Source organism: Tachysurus fulvidraco, chromosome 12 (assembly GCF_022655615.1).
Source record: "Tachysurus fulvidraco isolate hzauxx_2018 chromosome 12, HZAU_PFXX_2.0, whole genome shotgun sequence".
Lineage (NCBI taxonomy): Eukaryota > Metazoa > Chordata > Actinopteri > Siluriformes > Bagridae > Tachysurus > Tachysurus fulvidraco.
The window spans coordinates 24,853,625-24,867,716 of record NC_062529.1 but is presented as its reverse complement, the minus strand read 5'-3'; the positions used below and the strand labels follow the sequence as shown (position 1 = coordinate 24,867,716).

Below are 14,092 nucleotides of genomic sequence, written 5' to 3'. Positions count from 1 at the left end.
GTGAAACCGGAACCAAGTGAAGAAGAGGGCCCTGCGAGCCTGCCTGGTATTGAGTCTCCGGGCCCGCGGTGATCTGGCAGTAACCCTGAATGGACCAACAATAGAAGTTTGCGAAGCCCAAGAAGCATTGGAGCTCCTTAATTGTCTCAGGGACAGGCCAGTTCTTTACTGCTTTAACCTTCCCTTCGTCCATCTGTATTCCCCGGCACTGATGATGTAGCCCAGAAACTGCACCTCCTCACAGTGGAACTCACACTTAAGAGGTTAAGGTAGAGCTGTTAGGAACGAAGTGCCCCTAGGACCTCACGTACATGGTTATGGTGCTCCTCCAGGCTCTTTGAGTAGATCAAGATGTCATCAATGTAAACCATGACGTACTTTTGTAGATAGGGTCGGAGCACTTCGTTCATGAACCCCTGAAACACAGCTGGAGCAATGGATAGGCCATATGGCATGACCCAATATTCATAGTGTCCGGAGGGCGTGATGAAGGTGGTCTTCCACTCGTCTCGTCTCCTGATGCAAACCAGGTTATAAGTGCACCGGAGATCGAGTTTGATGAACACCAAACAGCTGCTGGAACAAGCGGGAGAGGGTAAGGGAGAGAAGAGATCTGGGCGTTCAGCTGTCGGTAATCTATGCAAGGACGCAGACCCCCGTCCTTCTTCCCCACAAAAAAAATTCTTGAAGCAGCAGGGGAGGAGGATTTGGTGATTAATCCCTGCTGGAGAGCCTGCTGAACGTACTCCTCCATTGCCCGATGTTCTTGAGCAGAAAGGGGGTAGACTCGGCCCTTGGGCAGCTTAGCCCCGGGAAGCAGGTCGATGCAGCAGTCCCTGAGCCAGTGAGGGGGGAGACGAGTAGCCGCCTGGGCACAGAACACGTCCTTGAAGGCCTGATACTCCTTGGGGATCTCTGCCTGCTTTGATGTCATGGCTTCTTCCACCCTGGTGGTGCCTACCATGGCTTTGGGGACCCTTGATGGAAGCTGGGAGAGGCAGTGTTCCAGGCAGTGTGTACTCCATCACAGAACGTCGCAGAGGTCCCAGGAGCATGCTGGGGCATGTTTTATCCAGGGCCTTCCCAGGATCACGCTGAGGGTTGAATCGTCGAGCACCATGAACCGGATTTCCTCACGATGGAACAGCCCCACCTGTAGAGTCACTACCGGCACACAGTACTTTACCCAGCCCCAACACAGTGGGCGTCCCTGGATGGTCTGGACGGCTAAATACTGAGAACCCCTCTCTCGGGGAGCCGTAAGCTGTTGAGGCAGGCTTGAGAGATGAGTCCACCAGAGAATCCACGGAGAGAGAGAGAGTGGGAGTTAGAAGTGAGTGTGGACAGAGTAGATATGTCTGTAGGAAACTCTACTGTACTCACCGCTGCACAAGCAGTACGCGTGGCGCATCTGGCGATGGCCCGGGTTCCCACAATACAGGCATTTGCCAGAAGCCAGGCGGCTGTTCCTTTCCCTCCGGGACAGTCTCTGAGAACCCAGCTGCATCGATTTGGTGTCGGAGGCGGTAGTTAGTCCAGGTTGGGACCCTGGGGTTAGTGACATGGGGTGGCATGCCGCCAGCCGCTGAGAAAGGCAGATGGATTTCCTAATAAAATCCTCCAATCGAAATTGAAAGTTTAGAGGTCAAAGGACATTTTATTCCATTGAGAAGTGTCAATTTTTATTTGTGTTGACAAGTGCGATATTTTGTTTTTGATACTTGAATGTTTATTTTTGCTGAATCAAACACTGAGTTAATGTGAACAAAGAAAGAACTTACCTTGTTGAAGACCAATGGGAAAATTTCATGAAACCTGTTAAAACACAAAAGTAATAGCAACATTTAGAAATAAGAATCTCATTTGTGAAATTTTTTTTTCTTTGTTTTCATAATTTCACATTGATTCAACTTACCTTTTGAAGGCTGTTAAATATATACACATTGTATGTTCAATCAACCCGTTCCTCGAGTCCGCTAACAGTAGTTGTTGCATCTTTCTCGGTAGCATACCTATTCTTCTGAAACGCTGGTCCATAGATTGGCATATAACGCGTAAATTATTTATACAATCTATACGTTATTAGCCAGAGAGTAAGTGTTACAAGTGGTTAGCACAGAATCGCTTATAGCCAGGATGCTTTTTATTCTCAAATCCCCAGATCATGTTCTTGGCTTCACTTGGCTTTTTCTTTTAGTGTTGTTTAGTTAGTACATTATACAATAAATGAACTGCTCTACAATCCATGACACTAAACATTTACCATGAGTTTATAGTGTTTTGTGCTTTTTTGTGTGTGTGTGTGTGTGTGTGGGGGGGGGGTTGTTATGCCGAGTCTATATAGGTACCTATATAGAGGCACATAATACCTATAACTCATTTAAGAGAACACTGGATTCCTATTACTGAAATTGCCAAAACAATTTTAATGCTGTTTTAGAAAACATATGCAACAGCAGTTCTGTTTTACTGTAATACTGTCAGGGTAGCATACCTTATACCAAACTAACTGGACCTAAAACATTCCCAAGCCACCAGACACCAGTCCAATGCCTTTACCGGTCATCCAGCTCCTCTTACATGCAAATATCTGTGTTCTTCCAGAGTGTGTCTCATTTCCATGACCTCAATCTTTGATCTCAATTTCCATGATCTCAATCTCCCCCAAAAAAGGATACAAAATGAAATAAAAAAATTAAATATAACAGAATAAGGTACAAATGATTAAAACATTTTAAATATAAAAACCTAAACATCATTCAAATAAAATAAGCCACTTTACTAATCATAATAGCAATTAATAATAATACCAGGATGTAATCCATGTTATAGAACAGTCTGCCTGCATATAATTTACAAGCACAATTTTATCTGCAAAGTAAATATATCACACTGCATTGTCCTTACCTTGTAAAGCTGCCGTCTTTCTGTAGGTGAAAAAGTGTCTAACATTTTCAGTCATAATTTTATATACTGTAGCCAAAGTCAAAATCCCCAATTATTCTCATATTACAGTACCTTTCACTTACACGAACCATCTCAAAAAAGCAGAAAAACCTTATAGTATTTACATACCACTGAAGATTCACAGAACCTCTGTGGAGACCATCAAGAGCACCAGAGTTCTTGGTGTTCATCTGGCGGGGAACTTCAACTGGTCACTCAACACCAGCTCCATCACCAAGAAAGATCAGCAGTGTCTCTACTTTTTACATAGTCTGAGGAAAGCCCATCTCCCAAGACCCTAAAGTGGATAGTGAGGACATCATTGCATCTTTGGAGTCTCTCTTCCCTCTATCACGGACATACATACCACACGCTGCATCAGCAAAGCCAACAGTCTGGAAAAAAGTACCAAAGCATGTATTAACTTTCAATTATCAAAACCATCTAGAATAATCAGATAAACTTGTAATTTTTCAATTTTAATTTATGGTATTTGCCAATAATATCATCAATGTACACAAAACAGATGATGCCTCTTAAGGCCCGAACCACTCTCTCCATGAGTCATTGACAAGTAGCTTCTGCATTTGATGATGCAAAAGCAAACAATGTGTGAACATGTTGCACTGTTAACCAAATATGTAAAAAAAAAAAAAAAAAACTTCATTTAGAGTAAATAAACACAGGCCTTTGAAATGTTGTCCTTTTGAATCACATGAAGCCATGGACACTGACTCGCAGTCACAATTTGTTTATGATTTTAATGCCTGCACATATTCATATATTTAGAATATATTTAAATCTCATTTAATATATATATATATATTATATATATTATATATTATATATATAATATATAAAAATAATTTGATTAAATTTACTGATATATATTTTTGAATTTCATAATAAAAGGGAAAAAATAGTTAAAAAGGAAACAGAGTGAAGGGGTAAAGAAATCCAAATCAAAGGCATTCTGCACTTGCATAAATTTTGCATTGTCCTTTCCCTCAGTTTGGCAACTTGGTTTTACATTTTGATTTGTTTGCTGATGTCACCAGTAATATAATTCCTATTGAATCTTCAGAGCTGAGCTCAATCACACCAAAGTCAGGGATGATGTCTGTTCTCTCCATCCTCCTCCTGCTGGCTCTAACAGATGCATCCGCAGCTCTGTTCAGGAGAAAACACAATTATCAAAATCAGGATATGACCTGGACTGATGCTCAGACATACTGCAGGAATAATTATGTAGATCTGTCAATTATTGACACAAAATCAGAATACGACAATTTCAAAAATCAAATGGACAGTCAGAAATCTGAAAATTGCTGGATCGGTCTTAGAAAAGAAATAAACGGTGCGATTCAGTGGACTGAGGGAACTATACTAGGATTCTCAAAGTGGAAAGGTGGGGAACCTGACAATCCTCCGAATAAAGACTGTGTGTTTACGCACAACAATGAGTGGGAACATGATGACTGTAATAACGAACATAAAGTCTTCTGCTACACTTGGGCACCTCGGGTGATTGTGGTGCAGAAGATGATGAACTGGGAGGAGGCTCTGGTGTACTGCAGAACGTACTACACTCACCTGGTATGGTTCACCGACAAGATTGACTACTCTGTGGTCAACGACAGAAGTATGGAAATTCTGACTCCCACATTCTGGACCAGTCTACGATTCATGGATGGCTCATGGTTCTGGGCGAACCAGACATCTCTGCTGAATAGTGAGACATCGCTGCCTTCATGCCCTGCCAAGCCTTTCCAATGTGGAGCACGAAATATTAAAGCTGGTGTCTGGGAGAACAGAGACTGCAAGGAGAAAATGAACTTCATTTGTTATCACTACATTTGGTGAGTGATTTGACTCCGAATATCTGATTAATAAGTTATTACATCAAAAACAAATTGAAATTTAATAAAAAATAATCTTCCTAGAACTCCTAGAATTCTTGAACATTGCAGATCACCGCAATCAAGACTGGCACAAGGCAATGAAGAACTGAAGAACAGAGATGCTGAGAAGGATATATAAGATATAGATTTATATAACATGAACTGAATGATTACAGTAGAATTGTTCCTACAATACTCAATACTCTAATAATATATTTAAGTGTAAAAATTATGTTGTTGTAAATTGTTTACTTGAGATTTTTGTTTAATCCTCTGTAAAACATTTAAAATCCCACAGGCATGATCATGCCATATGCTGTAAGATATGATATTCCATAAGACATTTTTCTAAGTACATGGAAGGATATGTGTATTTTATCCTCTAATGTAGTGAAAATAAACATTAAATAAAATGTTCAAGTTACAATAATTTTTTGTGTGTCATGGTAGAAATTAATCTTATTTGTAGTAGTAGTAGTAGTAGTAGTAGTAGTAGTAGTAGTAGTAGCCTTTATTGTCACTGGTCACAGGTACCGTGAAATTATCCATGCATATCTTTATATATGTGCATGTGTGTGTATGTATAAATGTGTAGGCCTGGAGAGTCGTTGCTCCCGGCATCAAATCTCGGTGTCTCAGTCCGCAAGACTGTCATAGCGATACACAGAAAGTTGCCATGGAGACAGCCTTGATCAGATCCCAGATAGAGTCAACAATCAGCAGGTGTGTGTGGAAATGGGGGAAGTAACACAAGAGCATCTCGCTGCAGTGCTCTTCCAGGGAAATTGTTGTTCCAGCACCAGCCTTGGCCGAGGCCAGTGCTGGTTGAGGGGAGTCGAAAGCAGATAAGATTAGGATTGTTTGGTCTTGGGGCGAGTAGACGCATTCCAATTTACACGACTACTCTCTTAGTCCGTTGTGGTCTCCAAATTTTTCTCCATTTTTTTTTTCCAAAGTTCTCCGTGATGTTAACAGTATCCAAATCAGTGAGCCTCACCATGATGTTATCCATATTGCGGTTAATAGTCCCAGCCTCAGTGCTGACCGCTCTGCCCAGTGCATCAATCATAATGGGCAGCCTTGGGAGGTTTTGGACAGCTGTCACCGTTTTCTGATTTCCTCGATAAACCAGGGCAATGCTAATCCAATCAGCAGAACTCTTGTTATCATGGTTCCAAATAGGTAGATATCTTCAGTGTCCCCCACGGAAATAGCCGCCAGACACACGACCCGCCACCTCTACCATCGTATATGCAGCTGCGAACATTCCGGCAGAGCAGTCAGATTCCCCAGAACCCAACCTTCTCGTCGAGGAGATGGTGTCAATTGCATTGAGAGACCAGTTTATCAAATCCATAATGTTTTTTAGTTTGGTCTCAAAGTATAAGACAATAGACGAGACGAGAGGAGCAAAGCAGGGAAAGTAAAGGGGAGGGAGAGGGAGAGAAAATGCGGTGACAGCTGTCCAAAACGATTGTTCATTAGGGATAAATATTGGCTACGACTTTGGCAATCAAAAACCTTGAGAGGAACCAGGCTCATCCTCAACAGTTTATAATTCTGCAACAAAGAATGAGCTGTTAGGCAGGAGTTTTTCGTACACAGGTGGTGGAAAAAAACCCAGAAGGATGTGAACCAAGAACTTTTAATGTTCTGTGTACCGAATGATTGATTACATTGTCCTTAAAGAGCAAGAAATAATGGTGTCCAGTAATCTCCCTAATGTCCGGGAGGAAAATGTGATGAGTGCCTAGTGCTTGATAAGCAGAATGGATAAAAAGTGTATGAGTTTGAGCCTCATTTTGGGGAAGCATGGATATTTGCTGATCGTTTGGATGTTTTGGCTCTGTGTGATCTGGGGAGGTGAGAACGGCTCGAGTCCGGCACAGATCAGCGCTCTGTAAAATCCAAAACAAATAAGTAGCATGTAAAAAATAATATTGTAAATCTTAGCACTGTGTGTAAAATATTTGCATACAACCGAGACTGGATGGTGTCAGCAGTGTGTGAGTAGGGCTGAGTGTGTGTGTGTGTGTGTGTGTGTGTGTGTGTGTGTGTGTGTGTGTGTGTGTGTGTGTGTGTGTGTGTGTGTTCGGAAGTCTCTGAGATTACAGATTGGAGTGGGTTGTGAAACGTAGTCCAATTCCTGGATCTGCGTGGGTTGTTGAAAGGAATTTATGAAAGGGTAGTAAATATAAAATCCTAAGTCCGGGTGGTAGAAAAGACAAAAAGCTATGAATAAAGTCCAGGTGATACTTAAATTCCTGGTGTGAGAGTGAGAGTGTGTGATCGGAAGTCTGAGATTAGAGATCGGACTGGGTTGAGAAATTCCTGGATCCAGGTGAAAAAGTGAAATAAGTCCATGTGATAGTTAAAGTCCTGGCTTCCTTGGACCTGTGTATGTTTTTTGTTGATTACTTTGTTTAATATCTATGTTTAATGACAGATAAGCTGTTGCAATTGATAGTAACATTGTGCTGATCTGCTGTTTGTCCATTTGTCCCTGTGGTGTTGTGTTACTTTTGTTATTTTGTGTTTGTCATGTTATCATGATGTTATGATGCATGCTGGGGGTGGTAGAAACAGCATAGGCATTTTGTTTACTTCTGCCCTCACACTCCTGTCTTCAGCCATTATTATTTTTTGCCATATTGTTTAACTTTGACTATAAAGTATAAAGTGTGTGTTTGACTATAAGCAAATGAGTGTGTGAAGTGCTGGAAACTGTGTGTGTGTGTGTGTGTGTGTGTGTGTGTGTGTGTGTGTGTGTGTGTGTGTGTGAGAGAGAGAGAGAGAGAGAGAGAGAGAGAGAGAGAGAGAGAGAGAGAGAGAGAAGGTGGAGAGATGGAAAGAGAATTAATGTCAGAAGTTATGGATGAATGCACACTCCAAAGGAATTATTAGAAAAAAGAATACCCCTGTTACAATTCAGCAAATAAAAGCCAAGAGGAGACAGTAGTGAGGAAAAATCTAGGAGAAACTACATGTTGCTAGATCAGCCAATCTGTCCTTATCCTCCTCGACCTTTCAGCAGCATTTGATATGGTCAACCACAAGACACTCTTGTCCACCTTCAGGAGTTTTGGGATTTGCGGATCAGCTTGGGAATGGTTCGCTTCCTACCTGGAAGGACACTCATATCAGGTAACATGGAGGGGAGTGACATCTGCTCCACGCAGACTTTATTTCCTCACATGGGTTCTCTTACCACTTCTATGCTGATGATACACAACTTATCTTCTCTTTCCCACCCTCAGATACCACAGCTTCTGATCGGATCTCAGCATGTCGGTGGTTGAAGACCTACTTATTCAGGAAACACTTCAACTAGCACTTCTTTCCCTATCTTTTGCATTTATATTAAAAAAACAAACAAACAAACTGACACCTTTTCATAGTAACTTTGAACAATGTTTTAAACTCATGGTATCTTAAGTATGTAACCTAGTGAACCAGCCAATGATATGTATCCAATGATAGAGATTTAAGCACTTATGTATGTCACTCTGGATAAGGGCATCTGCCAAATGCTATAAATGTAAATGTAAAAATCAACCCAAAACTTTGCTTTGTATTGTTTGGTCATTCTGAAAATTGTAAACAGTGTGATTCTTATACAGAAACATTTCCTTTTCTAAAAAAAGTAAGAAAAAATGTCCTCACAGCGGATTTCTCCTTCCCCAAAGAATTAGGTGTTTATTAAGTGAAGAATCAACCTTAAACTTTAAGACCATCTGTGGAAGAAGTGGCAAGGTGCCAGAGTGCAATAGTGTAATAATTACTGGAGAAATATACTGGTTGTAACAACTGATATTATCATACATAGATGTAATGTCATTTATAACCATCAAGACACATCTGACACTTGTGGATAATTTGAGGGTAAGCTGGACATTTCCTTTATTTGTAGAACAAGTAAAACAAACAGAGAACTCTGATAGAGAGAACTAAATGTTGTGTTTTTATGCTGTCAATGGTGGTCCAGGGAAGTGTGGTTCAGATTTCCCCTTGGATCTTATGAAGAGATAAGACAGCAAATAAGGAAGGACTCATACTTTTAGTCACATAAAATTAGACCCAGCACTCATGTGGATATCAAAAAGTTGGGATTTTGTAAATTAACACAATAATCTGGCTGGTGTGTGTGTGTGTGAGTGTGTGCGCTGAAGTAATTTATACTGACATATGTGTCCCTTAGTGACACTTGTTTTTGGATTGAGTAGGAAACCCTTTCACAATCCCACTAAGGAATGTGTCCTAGTTTGCATGAGTTAGTTTTGAAAACACAAGATCATCTATTAGAAATGGTCTTACCTTCGAAGGTGTCCTTCGAAGTCCCTCTGTCTTCTAACAAAGGATCCTCTTCAAGTTCTTCTACCTAATCTATTGTTTGAATCTTTAAAGAAGGAGTACCTTTTCTGGGTACTCACAATGGGAGGCCTTGTTTTTATTAAAAGCATGTAATAGAGATAGATGTGTGTAATATATGTAAAGAAAAATGAAAGAAAATTACAAATAAAATTTCCTTCAAATAATCAAACAGTATTAGAATAAGTAAAAGTAATTAAAATGCAAAGATTATAATAATCCAAAAAACACTCTGCAAGTGTAAGCTTGTGTTCGTTCTCTGATGCACACAGAGTATTTTTCGACAGCGAGCATTGAAACACTTTATTTGCAGATTTCACCCACGAATGCACAGTGGGCTTTTATCTATTATAGGAGAATACATGAACCTAAGAATAAGGAAAGCAATTCAGAGTTCTCCTGAACTTCTGAAAATAAAACATAATGCCTTATAATCTTCCTTTCTTCTGGAATCGTCTTCCAGGTACAGCATCAGCATCTGATTGTCTTCTTTTAGTCACTCATATTCAAATCTTTAAACTTTTTAACCAACTCTTCAACCTTTTGTATTTTTACATTGATTTTCCTTTGTCTATTTGCCTTACATCTCTCCTTTCCTTTCCTATTTCTCCTTCTCTTTGTACTATATATTTCTGTCTGTCTTCTGACAGATATTTTAACAATTGGTTGAGATGTATCTTTGTATTTATTTGGGTTTGTTGTCTGAGAACCAGAATTTGAGCCTAGGAAGATTCCTGTAACTCCATCCTGAACCTGCCAGGGTCTTACAACAGTGTGTGTGTGTGTGTGTGTGTGTGTGTGTGTGTGTGTGTGTGTGTGTGTGTGTGTGTGTGTGTGTGTGTGTGTGTGTGTGTGTGAAAAGCTAGTTCATGCATTCATGACCTCTAGACTGGACTATTGTAATGCATTACTAGGTGGTTGTCCTGTATCTTTAATAAATAGGTTACAGTTAGTCCAAAATGCAGCTGCCAGAGTTCTCACTAGGACAAGAAAGTATGACCATATAACCCCAATTTTATCATCTCTACACTGGCTACCTGTTAAGTTTAGAATTGATTACAAACTGCTGCTACTTACATACAAGGCTCTTAATGGTTTAGCTCCCATGTATCTAACTAGTCTTCTAACACGTTACAATCCTTCACGCTCTCTGAGATCACAAAACTCAGGAATTAGTTAACTACTCAGGTAGTTCCCAGAATATCTAAGTCTACTAAAGGTGGATTTCCAAGAATGGCAGGGTACGGTGAGTCAAAACCTTGCTTTGCAATTAAGATATGTCTCAGCTAACTCCTGATTCTGACTTAAATTCTGAATGTTATTGACTTCCTAGGCTTCCTTGGCTTCATAAACTTTGCCCACAAGGCACACATTTTCAGTACAGCTTAGATACCTTCAAACACACAAATGCACACATTAAACGTAGAAGGAAAAGACACTGTTTTTTTGTAGATTCAGGTGCAAAGTACTCTGTGGTGAAAGTAAATGAATTTGACCAGATAAAAAAAAAAAGAGTGTTAGGTTCCTGGGGGAGAAATTGCAGAACAATTTACATACAAGTGAAATTAAGAAACAATTTACATACAGGTGGAAAATGTGCAAATGTTCAAAATGCTCATACATAGTCAGTACAGATAGTGTACTATTAGACATACTTACATCACTACACATTATATGCAATATACAGTATATATATATATATATAAATAAAAGTACATATTGCATATAATGTGTAGTGCTATTGTAAGTATGTATTGTAAGTATATATTGAATTTCAGGGCATTACGTGTGACCCCAGACCTCCTACTGTATGTGTATAAATGAAATTTATCACCCACGTGTTGTTGTCAGAACATGTAGAAACAGAATGAAAAATTAAGAAGAGTGGATACTGTGTACATAACTATGATTGGAAATCTTGCCTAGATCCCAGATTATCTTACAGCAGAAGATATTGAATTGGATAGCCAGTTGACAACTTCACAGGCAAACACAGACCACACATTTCTATTTATTTACATTTACAGTATTTGGCAGATTCCCTTATCCAGAGCGACATACATAAGTGCTTAAAATCTCTATCATTGGATACATTAATGCTTGTTCACTAGGTTACATACTTAAGATATCAAGAGTTTAAAACATTGTTCAAAGTTACAATGATATACGAAGTTACAATGAAATAGTGTCAAAGTTTTTTTTGTTTTAAATAAATGCAAAAGATAAGGAAAGAAGTGCTAGTTGAAATGTTTCCTGAATAAGTAGGTCTTCAACCGCCGCTTGAAAATAGCCAGTGACTCAGCTGTCCGGACCTGTAGGGGAAGTTCATTCCACCACCTTGGTGCCAGAACAGAGAAGAGTTTTGTAGTATACTTGCCTCTTACCCTGAGAGATGGTGGAACCAGTCGAGCAGTGCTGGTAGATCTGAGGGTGTGGGGTGCAGTGTGAGGAATGATGAGGGCTTTGAGGTAAGAGGGAGCTGGTCCGTTTTTGACTTTGTAGGCCAGCATCAGTGTTTTGAATCTGATGCGTGTGGCTACCGGAAGCCAGTGGAGGGATTGCAGGAGTGGGTTGGTATGCGAGAACTTTGGCAGGTTGAACACAAGCCGTGCAGCTGCATTTTGGTTCATTGGCAGAGGACGAATTGCCTTCAAAGGTAGACCTGCCAGCAGTGAGTTGCAGTTATCCAGTCTTGAAATGACAAGAGACTGAACAAGTACCTGAGCAGCCTGTGTGGACAAAAATAGCCAAATCCTTCTAATGTTGCAGAAAAGAAACCGACATGAGCGAGTCACATTAGCAACACAAGAGGGAAAGGACAGTTGATTGTCCATGGTTATCAAGGTTGCGAGTTGTGGCTGAAGGGGAGATCAGATCATGCATTTATGATCCCCTTAATACCTAATTAAGAATTGTGCAATGGTGCAAATAACCCCCAAATTCAAGAGTCAAGCTTTTATTGTCATTTCAACCATATACAGCCTTTGCAGCACACAGTGAAATGAGACAACGTTTCTCCAGGACCATGATGCTACATAAAACAAATACAGAGCTAAGAACTTTGTAAGTAGTCCTAGATACATAAAGTGCATCTGTGCAACCTGGTGCAAACAGTGCAGGACAATACTGACAAGACATTTGCAGGACAAAAGTCTGTGCAAACAAAAAATTATAAGACAATACACAAAAGACAATAAACAGAAACAACGCAGACCAGTGTAAATACTGTATGTTCAGACAATATTACATGTGCAGAAATACTGGAATGAACAGTGTTATAGCAGCAGTTACCTGAGATGATGTAAAGTTTTGTGCAAAACAGAAGTCGATTTAAATGTCAGACAGAATGTGCAAATAGCAAAAAGTGTGCAAACAGCATGTAAATAGATTGATGGATATTCTATTACAGGCCCCGTAAAATGCAGTATCCCTAATTTTGGTTTGGTTTATATTAATTAAAAAATAATAATAATATGAATAAAAATCCTATTATAACTGATTCCCTGTCTCTCGAACAAACAAAACAGCCATACGAATTTTTGAAGGAGGGATCAACTGTATTACTTCACACAATACATCAATAGAGTTTTTTTATTTTTTATTTAACCTGTTTGTGGATTAAGTTCTTTCGGTACGCAAACATAAAATATGCAAAATCCACGTTTATCAGTGACTTAATTCTTCAGAGATTTCCATTTAGACCATACATGAGTAACCCATAGTTGAATAGACCTTCTCAAATTACATCAGTACAAATAATGATCAAGCAAAAAAAAACAAAAAAAAAACAACAACAACAAAGATAGTAGAAATTAACAACTAACTGAAAATAAGAAATCACAGCAAGTTTTATCAATGGAAAGAATACTTGTACTTGTGGTAAAGTCCAGACATAATGTAGCCCATATGACCCGGCACATCAGTCTCTTCTACAATGATAGCACCTCCACATTATTCCCATAGCATGAGTTGATGTACAAGAAGTGTGGTCCATAAACAGAAATCCTTCTACAAAAGAAAATACAAGCATTAAAAAACCCACTCATAAAATGGTGTGAAAGACAACCTCAGGGAATAACAACCATTGCCTCAGAACTACATTTCACACATACACTTTAGTTATGAAAGGCACAACTATTCAGAATAAACCATTCAGTGGTTGCAATCAGCATTTGTTTACAATTGAGCAGTAAACAATTAAGTTTCTCAACAAGGATGGTCTCTCAGGGCAGAGAAGGAAAACAAGGCACACCATGCTGACCTCTCCCTCACTCTACTACTTTCTCACCTTTTATCACACCCAGGGAGCACCTAGAACCCCCTGGTGGTGAGAATGAAATACAACAACCATTGGAACCCTGTACAGTTCATGACACTGTTACAATATTATGAATTTCCGACTATTACTAATGAAGTTCAAAAATTGCAATTTGTACAAAATTCTTGAGACATCTGATATCAGAACAAGATAAAAGAAGAAAATAGACTTGTGGCAATACAGAACATTGCAATGACTAAAACAAAGAAACAACTAATGTTAGTTTTAGGCATGTGTTCTTATTATAAAACCCTATGCAACGTTATGCAATATTTAAGCCTCCCTTGCATACAATGTCTAATGGGCAGGGTCTATAGGCCCACAGCGTCAGGACTTTGCCCGGATTTTGGCCATGTGCCTTTTTGTTTATGTTTGGTGTTCACGTGTCTGCCCCGCCCTTGTCTTTTTCTCCCCACTTCTGCACACCTGTCCCTTATGTGTCTTGATTATTATTAGTATTTAGTTAAGCCGCGTTGCCTTGTGCAGCACGGAATCCTATTGTCTCCATGTATGGTTTTGTCTTTGTCCTGTTTCGTGTTTTTTTAAGTTAATAAATCCT

At 39.6% G+C, this 14,092-nt stretch overlaps 1 protein-coding gene across 1 annotated transcript; it reads left to right on the top strand.

The window, feature by feature from the left end:
* The first annotated feature begins 4,037 nt into the window (after window positions 1-4,037).
* On the top strand, window positions 4,038-5,177 carry LOC113641468 (E-selectin-like). Its single transcript, XM_027144158.2, has 2 exons — window positions 4,038-4,805; window positions 4,890-5,177. Coding segments are annotated over exons 1-2 (747 nt in total). The 5' UTR covers window positions 4,038-4,059; the 3' UTR covers window positions 4,891-5,177.
* The last annotated feature ends 8,915 nt before the right edge of the window (window positions 5,178-14,092 follow it).

Excerpts from the sequence above, each read along its gene's own strand:
- LOC113641468 (XM_027144158.2), top strand. The coding sequence starts at position 4,060 with ATGATGTCTGTTCTCTCCATCCTCCTCCTGCTGGCTCTAACAGATGCA.